The sequence below is a fragment of the Biomphalaria glabrata genome, chromosome 1 (genome assembly GCF_947242115.1).
Source record: "Biomphalaria glabrata chromosome 1, xgBioGlab47.1, whole genome shotgun sequence".
Taxonomy (NCBI): domain Eukaryota; kingdom Metazoa; phylum Mollusca; class Gastropoda; family Planorbidae; genus Biomphalaria; species Biomphalaria glabrata.
In genome coordinates, this window is record NC_074711.1 from 89,231,899 (window position 1) to 89,246,184 (window position 14,286).

Genomic DNA, 14,286 nt, shown 5'->3' on the forward strand with positions numbered 1-14,286 from the left:
CTATTCTATGTAATTTACGATCTCATTCATGATGGTTGTCACGTGACAGTTTAATTTCAAACCAAAACACTTATACACGCTTGTTAGTAAGCATGTTTACGACATTTCAAACCAAAACACTTATACACGCTTGTTAAAAATCATTTTTACGACATTTCAAACCAAAACACTTATACACGCTTGTTAGTTAGCATGCTTACGACATTTCAAACCAAAACACTTATACATGCTTGTTAGTTAGCATGTTTACGACATTTCAAACCAAAACACTTATACACGCTTGTTAAAAATCATTTTTACGACATTTCAAACCAAAACACTTATACACGCTTGTTAAAAATCATTTTTACGACATTTCAAACCAAAACACTTATACACGCTTGTTAGTTAGCATGTTTACGACATTTCAAACCAAAACACTTATACACGCTTGTTAGTTAGCATGTTTACGACATTTCAAACCAAAACACTTATACACGCTTGTTAGTTAGCATGCTTACGACATTTCAAACCAAAACACTTATACACGCTTGTTAAAAATCATTTTTACGACATTTCAAACCAAAACACTAATACATGCTTGTTAAAAATCATTTTTACGACATTTCAAACCAAAACACTAATACATGCTTGTTAAAAATCATTTTTACGACATTTCAAACCAAAACACTTATACACGCTTGTTAAAAATCATTTTTACGACATTTCAAACCAAAACACTTATACACGCTTGTTAGTTAGCATGCTTACGACATTTCAAACCAAAACACTTATACACGCTTGTTAAAAATCATTTTTACGACATTTCAAACCAAAACACTAATACATGCTTGTTAAAAATCATTTTTACGACATTTCAAACCAAAACACTAATACATGCTTGTTAAAAATCATGTTTACGACATTTCAAACCAAAACACTTATACACGCTTGTTAAAAATCATTTTTACGACATTTCAAACCAAAACACTTATACACGCTTGTTAGTTAGCATGCTTACGACATTTCAAACCAAAACACTTATACACGCTTGTTAAAAATCATTTTTACGACATTTCAAACCAAAACACTAATACATGCTTGTTAAAAATCATTTTTACGACATTTCAAACCAAAACACTAATACATGCTTGTTAAAAATCATTTTTACGACATTTCAAACCAAAACACTTATACACGCTTGTTAGTTAGCATGTTTACGACATTTCAAACCAAAACACTTATACACGCTTGTTAAAAATCATTTTTACGACATTTCAAACCAAAACACTTATACACGCTTGTTAAAAATCATTTTTACGACATTTCAAACCAAAACACTTATACACGCTTGTTAGTTAGCATGTTTACGACATTTCAAACCAAAACACTTATACATGCTTGTTAAAAATCATTTTTACGACATTTCAAACCAAAACACTAATACATGCTTGTTAAAAATCATTTTTACGACATTTCAAACCAAAACACTAATACATGCTTGTTAAAAATCATTTTTACGACATTTCAAACCAAAACACTAATACATGCTTGTTATTAAGCATGTTTACGACATTCCAAACCAAAACTCTAATACACGCTTGTCTTCTGCAGGTGGTTTACTTAGAAACTCATGGCACCGGAACTGTAGCGGGCGATCCAGAGGAAATCTTGGGCCTGACCACCAACGACTTGATGACCAGAGGCCGAAAGGGTCCATTACTAATTGGTTCTGTAAAGAGTAATTGTGGCCATGCCGAATGGTCTTCAGGTAATTCTACAGCTATTACTAGAACCTTGTCTTAAAGAGGTCAAGGTGATTCGAGTGCATTATGAGAGTTCAAGGCCGAGTGTGCAGAGAAAAAGCGAGTTAGCTAAATAGAAAAAAGTTTTGAAAAAATGAAAAGAATTGATTAAGTGTGTGTGTGTGTGTTAAATATTTTAAATGGTAAGTCGTCATTAAAGACAACATAGAATTCTTTAATATAACTAATTTAATGCGTTATAATAACTGGAAAAAAAAGACAATCCCTTGAAATTTTGTACAAAAATAAAAATGTCTTTGATTTGTATAACATAAATAGATGTTTCATTATATATTGGATGATTAAAGTATAAAAAAATTTATGTTCTTTTCCAACTAAGTGAAAACTTTTAAAGTTAATAGCGTCGAAAGAGGTTGATTGTAACAAAGTTCCAAGATTTAATTTTCCTCAGGTGTAATTATTGTTTTCTACTTAATGCCAGGCTTAATTTCTATGGCCAAGGTCATCCTGTCCATCAAATATGGAACAATCCCAGGGAATCTTCATTTTAACTCTCCAAACCCTAAAATTAAACCTTTGCTGGATGGCAGGGTTAAAGTATTGAGTGAAAACACACCGTATGAACCAGGCTATGTCGGCATCAACTCTTTTGGACTCGGAGGATCCAATGGACACATTATACTCGGGTAAGTTTAGAAGTTTACCTGGCAATTTAAATGAATCTGGCGTCAGTGGCAGCATGAAGAATGGTCGCTAACCACATATTTGTATGATCCAACTTTTGTCAGGTTATGGTTGTTTGTAAAATGTTTTTGTAAAATGTTTTACATGTTTCGGATGTTCCTTCAAAGTTGAAGATAGTTTACTTCCTAGTCCAAACCTCCCGCAGGACGACGGGGGATGGGAGCGGGCAGGATTTGAACCCTCGACCATCGATAAACCCGAACGACAGTCCAGCGCGCAAACCGCACGACAAGGCAGCCATCCTATGGTAAGGTGCTCTAGGTATCTTTGGCACAGTTTGTTGGACTTAATTTCTGTATGGGCTTAACTCTTTCTCTCCGTAATTATATAACACATTCTGGTGGAATCAACGTTGGAACGTCAGTTAACACCTTGATGAGAAAAAGGAGGAAAGAAATGAAATGATTAGGTTGCGGGGTTCATTTCCTCAACAGTCAAGAGAGGTAGTGCTATATGAGCTTTGTTGTATGAACTGAAGGCGACAACAATATGTAAACCCAGATAACCTTCGGATTTGAACATCAAAACGTTTCAAGTTTCTTCTACTTCTTCTCATCTCTCGTCCCTTGACTTTCGTGGTAGAGGTTCTGTGACAGTTCGACTAACCACAAATCCCTCCACTTTTCCTTTCTCGTCAGCTGTTCTAAGCAGGATCTCAAGGTAGAGGCTGGTCCATTCTTTTGTGTTATCCAGCTAGCTCTACTTATTATTTCATAATTAACTCATCAAACCTTTAAATGATGCATACATGTTATGTATATAAAGGCAGCGTGCCGATTGGCGGATACTACGGAAGCCACCTCTGAGTTTGTGTAATAACACAAACTCTCTTTGTAATCTTGTTTCTAAGTAACGAAATAATGGACAGTCCTGATCAGGGCACGAACCATGGGCCCTCTGATTCGATAACCTAGCGTAGCAGAAGCACATTAGGCTACCATGCATATAACCATGAAATTCACCCCCCCTTCCCCGAAAGCAAAAGATTTTTTTTTGATCGGTAGTGTTTCTCTAGTTCCACACTCCGCCACACAGAAGTCAAAGGTCTTCTTGACCTTTTAGTCTGCTAATAGTTTCTTTCGTTGGGGGGCAGGGGCAGACTTATTTGTATTGACAACCATTTTTTTTTTCTAACACACTTCGCCACACAAAGGTCAAAGGTCCTCTTGACCTGTTAGTCTGCTAATATTTTCGTTCGTTGGGGGTCAGTGGTAGACCTATTTGATCGACCACCTTTTTCCATTCTATTTTTTCTCCTCTACCACTCCATTCGTCAACCCAATGAAAGCTGGTGGGCCTGATGGAATAAAAGGGCGAATCTTAAAAGAATGTGCTGAACAACTAGCTGAACCTTTCCAAGATATTTTTTCTACTTCATTACTAAACCATGAGATACCACTTGTGCTGAAGTCATCTATAATTGTACCTGTGCCAAAGGTTTCCAAACCGAAGGAAATGAATGACTATAGACCTGTTTTATGAGTGAGCCTGGTGTGAATGTACACTTTGGTTTCTTATAGTTATAATGTTTTTTGTTTGGTGTAATGCACAAATTGTAAGACAAATTTCCTTACGGATAATAAAGATTATTATTATGTTATAAATGAACGAATAGTCATTCTCTGGCGCTGCCAGGGTCGAGTTTCGCTAAAGAGAAACAAAATTCATCGTAGTCCCTTTAACAGTTTCCACTGAGGAATTTTCTGGTGATGTGGCAGGTCTGCAGCAGTACCGCCCTCTGACAGGCAACGAGGATGTTCCTAGGAATGTTAAGGGCCTTGAAGGTGTCTGTGAGGTCAGTTGTTATTATCCCCTCGGTTGATATAACAATGGGGTATATTGTTATTTTGGACAATTTCCATAGACGCTTAATCTCCAAGCCTAGGATCCCATATTTTCTTTGTTTTTCTATCTCAGTTTTTCTTAAATTATGAGGCAGTGGTACGGCGATATCGATAATGTTAGCGGTTTTTTCTTTTTTATCGATGAAAATATTATTATTATTATTATTATTATTATTATTATTATTATTCAGCCCACCTGAAACAATAAACACACCTCTAAGTGCGGAAGGACAAGGCCCAAGGCTATTCACCTACGGAGGTCGAACCGAGGACGGAGCTCGAAAGATGCTGGAGTTTGCCCAGAAGAACAGTCACTGCATTGAGCTCCAGGCTCTCCTGGCGCCATCTTCCAACATGGACAGTCGTAAGATGCCGTACAGGGCGTACGTGGTGCTCAATGACGTCATCAGCAGTCAGGAAATTCAGGTTGCTATTTAAGCATCTCAGATTTCACAGTAGTAGAAGCCGGTTAATCGGACCGCTTTGGGGCGTGATCGTTTTGGCCCTAATAACATGCTGGTCCGGTTAACCGGCTTCTGTAAAAATAATAAAAAAAAATAGTTTGTATATGGTGCAATTAAAACATTGTGAAGAAACAAGTCCCTTTATGTTTTAAGTGCCTTTTTAATTGTGTAACACTTCAACCTAACATATATACACGGCAACGTTATATACAGATACCCAACTTCACTCGCTGACTTTCTCTCTCTCTCTCTTGTTTACACACTCGTCACTTCCCCCAAGTCCCCTAACTCTTGATACTCAACACTTGACCGTGTGTCACGATTGTCCTCACACAGTAACCGTGTCACCACAAACATATTGTAGACTCTAGTCAGATATGTATCTGCTTTGTACTTAGAATATTTCTTAACGTCAAACTGGAGCAAATGTTTCTTTAGTTTGATAGCAAGCTGCAAGCGGACAGCGTGAATTCTATGTCTCTGGTGGATACGTAAAAACCCTTCAGTGCGTACGTTTTTAGAGAAAAAAAAAAGGGGGGGTGGGGATCAACCAAATGAGTAAAAAGCTTTCTCTCATTCTCTTAGATATGCACAGTTATTTATGACCAATACCACCATAGATACACTTATTGCAATTACAGGAAGCCCTGGTACATACCCATGAGAAGCTCTGTTTAATTTTAGTTAACCCGCCAGACTAAACTATTATGAATCCAATGCATAGCTTTTGATTCTAATTTTTTTTTAAATAATTAACTCCCCCCTGTTGTTGATAACGCGCGAACGCCTTTTTATATAAAAAAAAAATTACTTCAATGAATCTTTTAGAGCCATTTTAGATACTTTTATAGTTTTTAGTTCATCTGAAAGTTCCCATTTCCATCAGTACAAATCTCCATCTTTTCTGGTAAAAAAAAAATGTGTACACGTCACGTTATTTCTCCCACACCCGAGCTCGGATCAGGTTGGAGTATTTAATGATAGATGACATGATAGATAGACATGAATCAATAAAAAGAAAAAAAAAAAAAAAGCAACGAATTAGTTAATTAACTACTGGTAATAAATGTTTTTGTTTGATACCGACTAATATGTTGGGTTTAGTCCCTCTTTATAATTGTTCACATTATTTCTTCCACAGCCAATCTCGGATCAAGTTTTAAATAATTATTTTTTTGTACTTAAAAACAAACATAATTCAATTAAAAATCTAACCAGTTAGTCAATTAATTATTATTAATTAATTTTTTTATATCTAATAAGGGAAATAAATGCTACGTTATTGAGTAATATAGTTGTTAGTGTGGCTTGTTTTCTAAAAAAAAGTTCCAACAGTGAAAATGAACTGTTGAAACAAATTTTGCGTGTATTGACCGAGACATTGTGTAAGTCAAAAAGTTGCTTGAAGTTTGAAACCTAAGAACTGACGCATTCCGATTTGAATTGTCTAGAAAACCCACAGCAGGCCCCCAGTTTGCTTCGTATTTCCTGGAGCCGGCTGTAACTGGACAAACATGCATCAAGGCATGATGAGGCTACCACTTTTCAAAGAGACAGTTGACCGGGCGTCCAAATACGCTAAAGAGAAACATGGTATCGAGATCTTTCCTGCTAATCCCGGAGATCCAACTCTTGCCTTGTTACAGATTGCCGTGATACAGGTAGTCTACTTAATTCAATTCGTAATGACATAACACACAAAGGCGTAGCTAGGGCGTGGAAGGGAGGGGGAGAATTTGAGGGCCCCCAAATGAGTGTTGTTTTTTTTTACATTAAATGTTAAATATTACGCAAAATGCAGGGGCCCCAAAATGATGGCAAATTCCTAGCTACGTCATTGATAATACAAAAATTAGTTACAATGACTTGTTAAGAGTTATTCCTGCTGTAGAATGAATGCATTTTTTTGTCTGTTGTTACCATCAGATTGCGCTGGTTGATATTCTGAAAGCTGTTGGGATAGAAGGCGACTATTTCTTTGGCCATTCCAACGGTGAAGTGGCCTGTGGCTACGCCACTGGCTGTCTTACCCTCGAACAAGCTGTGTCGCTAGCCTATGCCAGAAGTCTGGTCTCAGTTGAAGGCAGAAAAATCTTGAAAAGGGGCAAAATGGCTGCCGTTGGTAAATTTTTCTTTTCTTTTTACAAAGCTTATATCAGCTCACTCTGTCTGTCTGTCAGGCAAAAAGTTTGCACATGTTATTTCTCCGGCACTCAATCTCGGATCAAGCTGAAATTTCGCACAATTATTTCTTTTACCTGACAACACAAAAATCAATTTAAAAAAATTAACCAATTAATTAATTAACAATTGGAAATAAATTATTTTGTTTGGTATCTCAAACAAGGGAAAGAAATAGTACTTAACTGAAGTGGTGGTATAAGCTGAATTAGTCCTCTTTATAGATTGTAGTCTAAGGCTTATTACACATTTAATTACAATACTGATCCAAACTAATTGATACTTTTAATATAAGTTTTTTCTGTTTTTTTTAAGTATGTTATTGTATATTGCTTGTTAATATTATTACCTCATAGGAAAAGAAATCTTATGAAAGGGTTCTCTTGGCACAAAATTTACCTTTTGTAATATTTTCTTTTAAAGGATGCATGCTACATAATATTAATTTTCTTTTTTTTTCAAAATATAAACATAAAACTAATAGTAAGCGCTCATCTCAAAGGGCTTTATAATTATAAACGTATCCTCAGGTCTGTCTTGGGAAGAGTGCACCAAACGATGTCCCCCTGGCGTCATACCTGCTTGTCACAATGCTGCAGACTCTGTCACCATCTCGGGAGAGGCGGATCGAGTTACCAAATTCGTAGAGCAGCTGGTGTCCGAAGGAGTCTTTGCTCGCGAAGTGGACAGTCAAGGGACAGCATACCACACTCCGGAAATAAGTCAATTGGACGCATTTCAGGAAGAAATATTATCCCCTGTAAGGACTTCTTTACACCTTTAGTATTGCTTTGTACAATACCTCTATTTCTTATCTTCTTATATAATACAGACGTTCCTTCAAAAAAAGAAGATGATTACGTCCTACGCGTCATGCATTTAGTCATGCATATTAACCCATGACTTAAATTCCGCCAAGTCACTGGTTTTCCTGGCTAGCTCAGGCAACCCATTCCATGCTCTAATAGCACTTGGGAAGAAGGAGTATTTGACTTGTATCTTCGTGGAATCTTCTGGGAAAAACCTGGGTGGAATCGTATCTCGAAAATGGCTCAAAAGATTTTCCTAGAAATTTGACACTTGATGTTAATCGTTGGAATAAGAATTATTAGCTCGATAGCCAAACTGGGGAAACTAGAGTTTGATCTTTATAATTTTCCAAAGTATAGAAAAAAAATTAATTTGAGTTTGGCTAGAGAACTAGAAATATTGATCTAGTCTAGATCTCAAGGCCTATCATTACAATATTATAAAGTCTAGTAGATTTATACATTCGCTTAAACAGGATTTTTGTTCTCGGGGTTGGTGGAGGATGGGGCGGGGTAATTTTCTCCCCCCATTTTCTTGAAATCTAACATTCATTAGTTTTTAAGAGCAAAATAATTTCTCACGCTGAGGTGGTCAAACTGAATTTTCATTTGATTGGACCAATAAAAATTATCTTATCTTATCTTATCTTATCTATAAGCTGTATAATGGAGGTTTAGTTGTTTTTTTAAAATAGTATTTAACTTTAAAAAGAATTGTAGTCTACATTTTTATCTTTGAGTGGGAATAAAACCCTTAAAATGCTGAGCTGTTTTACAATGAGTGCATACAAAATGGAATTACAATTGTGTTGTTTAGAGGCTAAACTACCACACGCGTTTTAAGGGTTAATGCTGTCGCTTTACTAATTAGACATATAGTTGTATATTGAACAACACAATAATATGTTTAAAAGTTCTTATTTATAGAAAATTATAGTTCTTAACTTATCTCTTCAGATAATTCCAAACGCCAAGAAACGGCCAGCTAACTGGTGGAGTACATCGTTCCCTGAATCCGAGTGGGGCAGACCTGAGGCCCGGGATTGCTCAGTTCAGTATTACACCCACAATTCTAAGAATCCGGTATACTTTCACGAAGCAGTTCTCAAAATCCCCAAGGGATCTCTAGTTATTGAAATCGGACCCCACGGTCTGTTGATGCCCGTTGTGAAAAGAACCTGTGGAGAGAGTATCATACCAGTGACCTTGATGAGGAGAAATGAAGCCAACAATGTCAGCTTTTGTTTATCTGCCCTTGGCAAGTATGTGTAGTAATATTTATTGATAATCTGCCCTTGGCAAGTATGTGCAGTAATAGTTGTTGATAGTCTGCCTTCGGCAAGCATGTGCAGTGCACAAAATACTGATAATCTGCCCTTCAAAAGTATTACAGTAAAAACTTTCGATTATCTGCCCTTGGATCATATTATAATAAAAACTTTTGATTATATGCCCTTGACTAATATGGGTAGTACAACACTATTGAGTATCTGCACTTGCCTAGTATGACCAGAAAAAAAATATTGATAATCCGCCAAGTATTTCAGTAAAAAAATCTTTTGATTACCTGCTCTTGCCTAGGATGTGCAATTAAAAGCTTTTAATTATCTGCCCTTGGCTAGTAATGGCAGTAAATGAACTTGACCGTCTGCTCTTGACAAGTGATGCAGTAAAATCTTTTTCATTCTCTGTTCTTTGAAAGCACAAGCACATGTATGTGTATTAAAAAAATGTCATCTTTTGTTTTTATTTTGCAGTAAAATATATATTCCATCCACACCCTCTTTATTTTTTATTAAACTATTTCGTATTTCATTCTTTCGTTGTTTTTTTTTCTGATAAAAATCTAAAGCTTATTTATTGCCTTTCTTGATTTATTATCTAGATGCTATCTTCATGGTATTGATATCAACCCACTAGCTCTACACTCTCCTGTTCAATTTCCGGTTCCGCTCAGCACTCCTATAATATCACCTGCCTTGGCTAAGATCTGGGATCACTCCGCCAAGTGGAGAGTGCCGCACTACACCCAGTACTTAAAAAGTGAGGACGCGACAAATTTTCTCATTCATCTTGAGAGTGGAGCTGAGTTTGAATATCTAACGGATCATAGGGTAATGGTTAAGTTATAAAAATGAATAACGGACGTTTCAAACTTACATATTATAATACTTATTATCAATTCAATTAGATGATATAGCTGATATTTCCAACCCATAAACTTTGAAATTTCCGAGGTCAACAAATGAGCTAGTAATTTTATCATTAACAAACTCCATTTGAATGAGGTCCTTAGAAGCTCAAAATTCTCTGGGCAGAACTCTTGCTGTTGGTGCGGTAATTCCCGTAAGCTAGTAAATTATCTGGATGTGTCTCACCTACATGACCCCCTCACCTAATGTCTGTCAGGGCACCACCTATATTTTGCATACATTTATTTCTTGTAATAGATAACTACTGTTTTTTTTTTGTTTTTTTTTTTTTTACATAAATTCGGTTTTATTGCCAATCTATTGATTTCTGTCATCTATTTCTTTGGCCAACGGTTAACGGGCAGGCTGTCATGTGGTCAGCAAAACGACCAAGTATCTTTACTTTTCCTAACTTCAGTCAGGTACCCATTAGAGTTAGGCTTGACTCAGTAGCGTCCTGAAAATTTCAAAATTCAAAATCCCAGTCTTCACCGAGATTCGAACACAGGACCCCAGGTTCAATAGCCAAGCGCCAAGAAACATCATTTGCCCGATAGATCACAATGTCTGCAAGGGGCATTTTACTTTCACTTTTACTTTCTTTCTCACTTTAACTTTAACTGTCACTTTTACTTTTACTGTCACTTTTACTTTTACTGTCACTTTTACTTTTACTTTTACTGTCACTTTTACTTTTACTTTTACTGTCACTTTTACTTTTACTGTCACTTTTACTTTTACTGTCACTTTTACTTTTTCTGTCACTTTTACTTTTTCTGTCACTTTTTACTTTTACTTTTACTGTCACTTTTATTTTTACTTTTTCTGTCACTTTTACTGTCACTTTTACTTCTACTGTCACTTTTACTTTTACTGTCACTTTTACTTTTACTTTAACTGTCACTTTTACTTTAACTGTCACTTTTACTTTTACTTTCACTTTTACTTTTACTTTCACTTTTTCTGTCACTTTTACTTTTTACTTTCACTTTTACTTTTACTTTTACTTTTTCTGTCACTTTTACTTTTACTGTCAATTTTACTTTTACTTTTAAACTTTTACTGTCAATTTTACTTTTACTTTTACTTTTACTTTTTACTTTTTACGTTTTCTGTCACTTTTACTTTTACTTTCACTTTTACTTTTTACTTTCACTTTTACTTTTACTGTCAATTTTACTTTTACTTTTTACTTTTACTTTTACTGTCAATTTTACTTTTACCTTTACTTCTACTGTCACTTTTACTTTTTACGTTTTCTGTCACTTTTACTTTTACTTTCACTTTTACTTTTTACTTTCACTTTTACTTTTACTGTCAATTTTACTTTTGCTGTCACTTTTACTTTTACTGTCACTTTTACTTTTACTGTCACTTTTACTTTTACTGTCACTTTAACTTTTACTGTCACTTTTACTTTTACTGTCAATTTTACTTTTGCTTTTACTTTTACTGTCAATTTTACTTTTTACTTTTCACTTTTACTGTCAATTTTACTTTTACTGTTTATTTTACATTTACCTTTACTTTTACTGTCAATTTTACTTTTACTTTTACTGTCACTTTTACTTTTTCTGTCACTTTTACTTTTACTTTTACTGTCACTTTTACTGTCACTTTTACTTTTACTTTCACTGTCACTTATACTTTTACTTTTTACTTTCACTTTTACTGTCAATTTTACTTTTACTGTTTATTTTACATTTACTTTTACTTTTACTGTCAATTTTACTTTTACTTTTACTGTCACTTTTACTTTTACTGTCACTTTTACTTTTACTATCTATTGATTTAAAATTAAGTTTCTGTTATTTTTTGGAAATCACGTACATAGCGTGATAAAAACAAAACCTAATTGCTTTTCGAAACTGTTTGCAAAATGGTTACTGTTGCGATTTTTTACGATAGGAGGCAGTTACTACCGTTACAATACAAATTAAATGGCCACTTTTTTCTCATTCAATATATGTACGCGAGGTCATAGTAGTATTTTGTGTTCTCAAAATATTATTTTCTATGTACCCCATTATGAAAAGGAATCCAGATTTTGCAAGCTTAATCATTTTATTGTTGCAAAACAACATAAATAGCCATTTTTCTCATTCAGTATATGGACGCGAAGTCATAGTAGTATTTTGTGTTCTCAAAATATTATTTTTTAAGTACCCCATTATGAAAAGGAATCCAGATTGAACAAGCTTAATCGTTTTATTGTTCGGACAGTTCAATGATGAACCAATGTTACCAGCATCTGCTTGTTTAGTCATGGCGTGGAAGGCCTATGCCAAAAAAGTTGGGAAGTCTTTTGATTCTTTCTCAGTCCAGTTGAGTGATGTCACATTTTCTCAGCAGCCGATCGTACTAGCAAAGGGAGGTAAGTAGCATTGTGTACATTGTGTGCATGTTCTATTTTCAAATCAAATCGCAGGATAAAGTGAACAAGAGTTAACTCCCTTCAAGGCATTCATTTATGTAGATCTAGAAGTACAAGAAAAATTAATTTTTATCAAAACATAGAAAGAATTAGATCTACTTAAACGAAATTTAATTCAAATCTTAAATGATACCCCTTTTTACCCTCATGAGAAATAATAATAACAAGGCTAGTCTTCGAGTCCGAAGATCAGTGAGCAATGCAGCATTTTCCGTGGCTGCGCAGTCCCAGCTGTGACCTACATATTTTGCCACATGCAGGGCAAGCTTAACCAATGTCGGCAGGTGGTCGATTTAGATTTTCTTTTCGCCGTCTGCGTTTGTCCTTGGCAGCATATTTTCTTTTGGTCTCAAATGTGTATCCCGCGGCCTTCGTGAGTGACCTCCAGCTGTCTCGTTCTGAGGCCGCATGCAACCAGGTGCTCTCTTCTGTCAGCCAAGGAAAGTTGACGCCAAAGCTGGTCTTTGAAGCGTTTCCGTGGGGCGCCTCTGTTACGTCGACCACCTTTTAGCTCACCAAAAAAGACTGCCTTTGGCATCTGTTCGTCTCCCATACGGGATACGTGCCCTACCCAGCGTAACTGTCGGACCATGAGAAATAAGAAACTAGAAAAACACTTGAACGCTACTACTATATATACACGTCATTTGGTGTATTACGGTTGAATATAAATGGCATTATCCCGAGCTTAGTTTAATATATTTTAGTGTAGTGTTGTCAATAGAAGACATAGATCTAAAGCAAACAACGCTAAACGACCCTTGACCTTTAGGGGACCCTAGAGACCTTAAAAAATATGTTGACTGTAAAAAACACAACTTTGTTTAGCAACACATGTGTAAGTGTCGATATTTTCTCCACTGAGCAAAAACAAAAACAACTAAAAAACCAACAACAACAAAAGTTTAGCAATGGATGCATCTGCTTTTTACCTACACAGGCGCTTGTCTATCACACTGAATCAAAGCTTGGTTTCTTTACCTATTTTCACTGCCGCACAATCTCTGCGTTAAAAATGTTAAATGTGAAGTTTAAATTTAAATATGATTATTTTTAATTAATACGAAATGATAAATTTATATATATATATATATATATATATATATATATATATATATATATATATATATATATAATAGATCACGGATATAACTTTTACTTTAGTAAATAAAGCTCCTACGACCTTCAAAGTTCAAGTGTCAAAACAGTCAGGGCAGTTTGAGGTCAGCCAGGAAGGCGAAGGTCTCATTTGTCAAGGTGTTATCAAGAGCAGGCTAGAAAGACATGCTGATGTCGTCTCGGACAGCGTTGACGCAAGAGCCAAACCGCAGAATGTTGGAACCGCTGTGATGAACAAGTCTGATTTCTATACTTTCTGGAGGACCCAAGGCTACGAACACACTGGTCGATTCGAAGGCGTAATAGAAGCCAGCTTGGACTGTGAGTGAAGCTCTGAAAACTTACCTTTTAAAATTTAAGTCGCCTGGTCCGATTACCTGTTGGTGCCCCCCCCCCCCCCCAACCAAATCGACCGTTCCCGCAATAAAATTTCACAATAACATTTTAAATGGCGTGCTAATGATAAAAAAGTCTACCTTGGAAATATTTTGTACGCTTTGTCGTGACCTTCTGATGGGAGTCACCCGGTGCGGTTCGCAACCCACGAGCCAAACTTCCCCTTTCTCTCAGAGGCGCCACTTTTTTTTTAATATTCCTGTTTAAAGGTAATACATTTATGTGTACATTAAAACATAACTAAAACATAACTAAAACATAACTAAAACATAACTAAAACATAACTAAAACATAACTAAAACATAACTAAAACATAACTAAAACATAACTAAAACATAACTAAAACATAATTAAAACA

General features: G+C 35.6%; 1 protein-coding gene across 1 annotated transcript in view; it reads left to right on the forward strand.

Annotated features, from left to right (window-relative positions):
* LOC106068226 (fatty acid synthase-like) overlaps window positions 1-14,286 on the forward strand; it is a 46,671-nt gene that overhangs the window by 4,368 nt on the left and 28,017 nt on the right. The window contains exons 5-14 of the mRNA XM_056031598.1: window positions 1,594-1,750; window positions 2,227-2,431; window positions 4,525-4,759; window positions 6,249-6,458; window positions 6,724-6,919; window positions 7,509-7,738; window positions 8,745-9,049; window positions 9,673-9,901; window positions 12,203-12,353; window positions 13,578-13,853. Coding sequence (XP_055887573.1) covers window positions 1,594-1,750; window positions 2,227-2,431; window positions 4,525-4,759; window positions 6,249-6,458; window positions 6,724-6,919; window positions 7,509-7,738; window positions 8,745-9,049; window positions 9,673-9,901; window positions 12,203-12,353; window positions 13,578-13,853 — 2,194 coding nt within the window. The remainder of the gene's footprint in view (window positions 1-1,593; window positions 1,751-2,226; window positions 2,432-4,524; window positions 4,760-6,248; window positions 6,459-6,723; window positions 6,920-7,508; window positions 7,739-8,744; window positions 9,050-9,672; window positions 9,902-12,202; window positions 12,354-13,577; window positions 13,854-14,286) is intronic.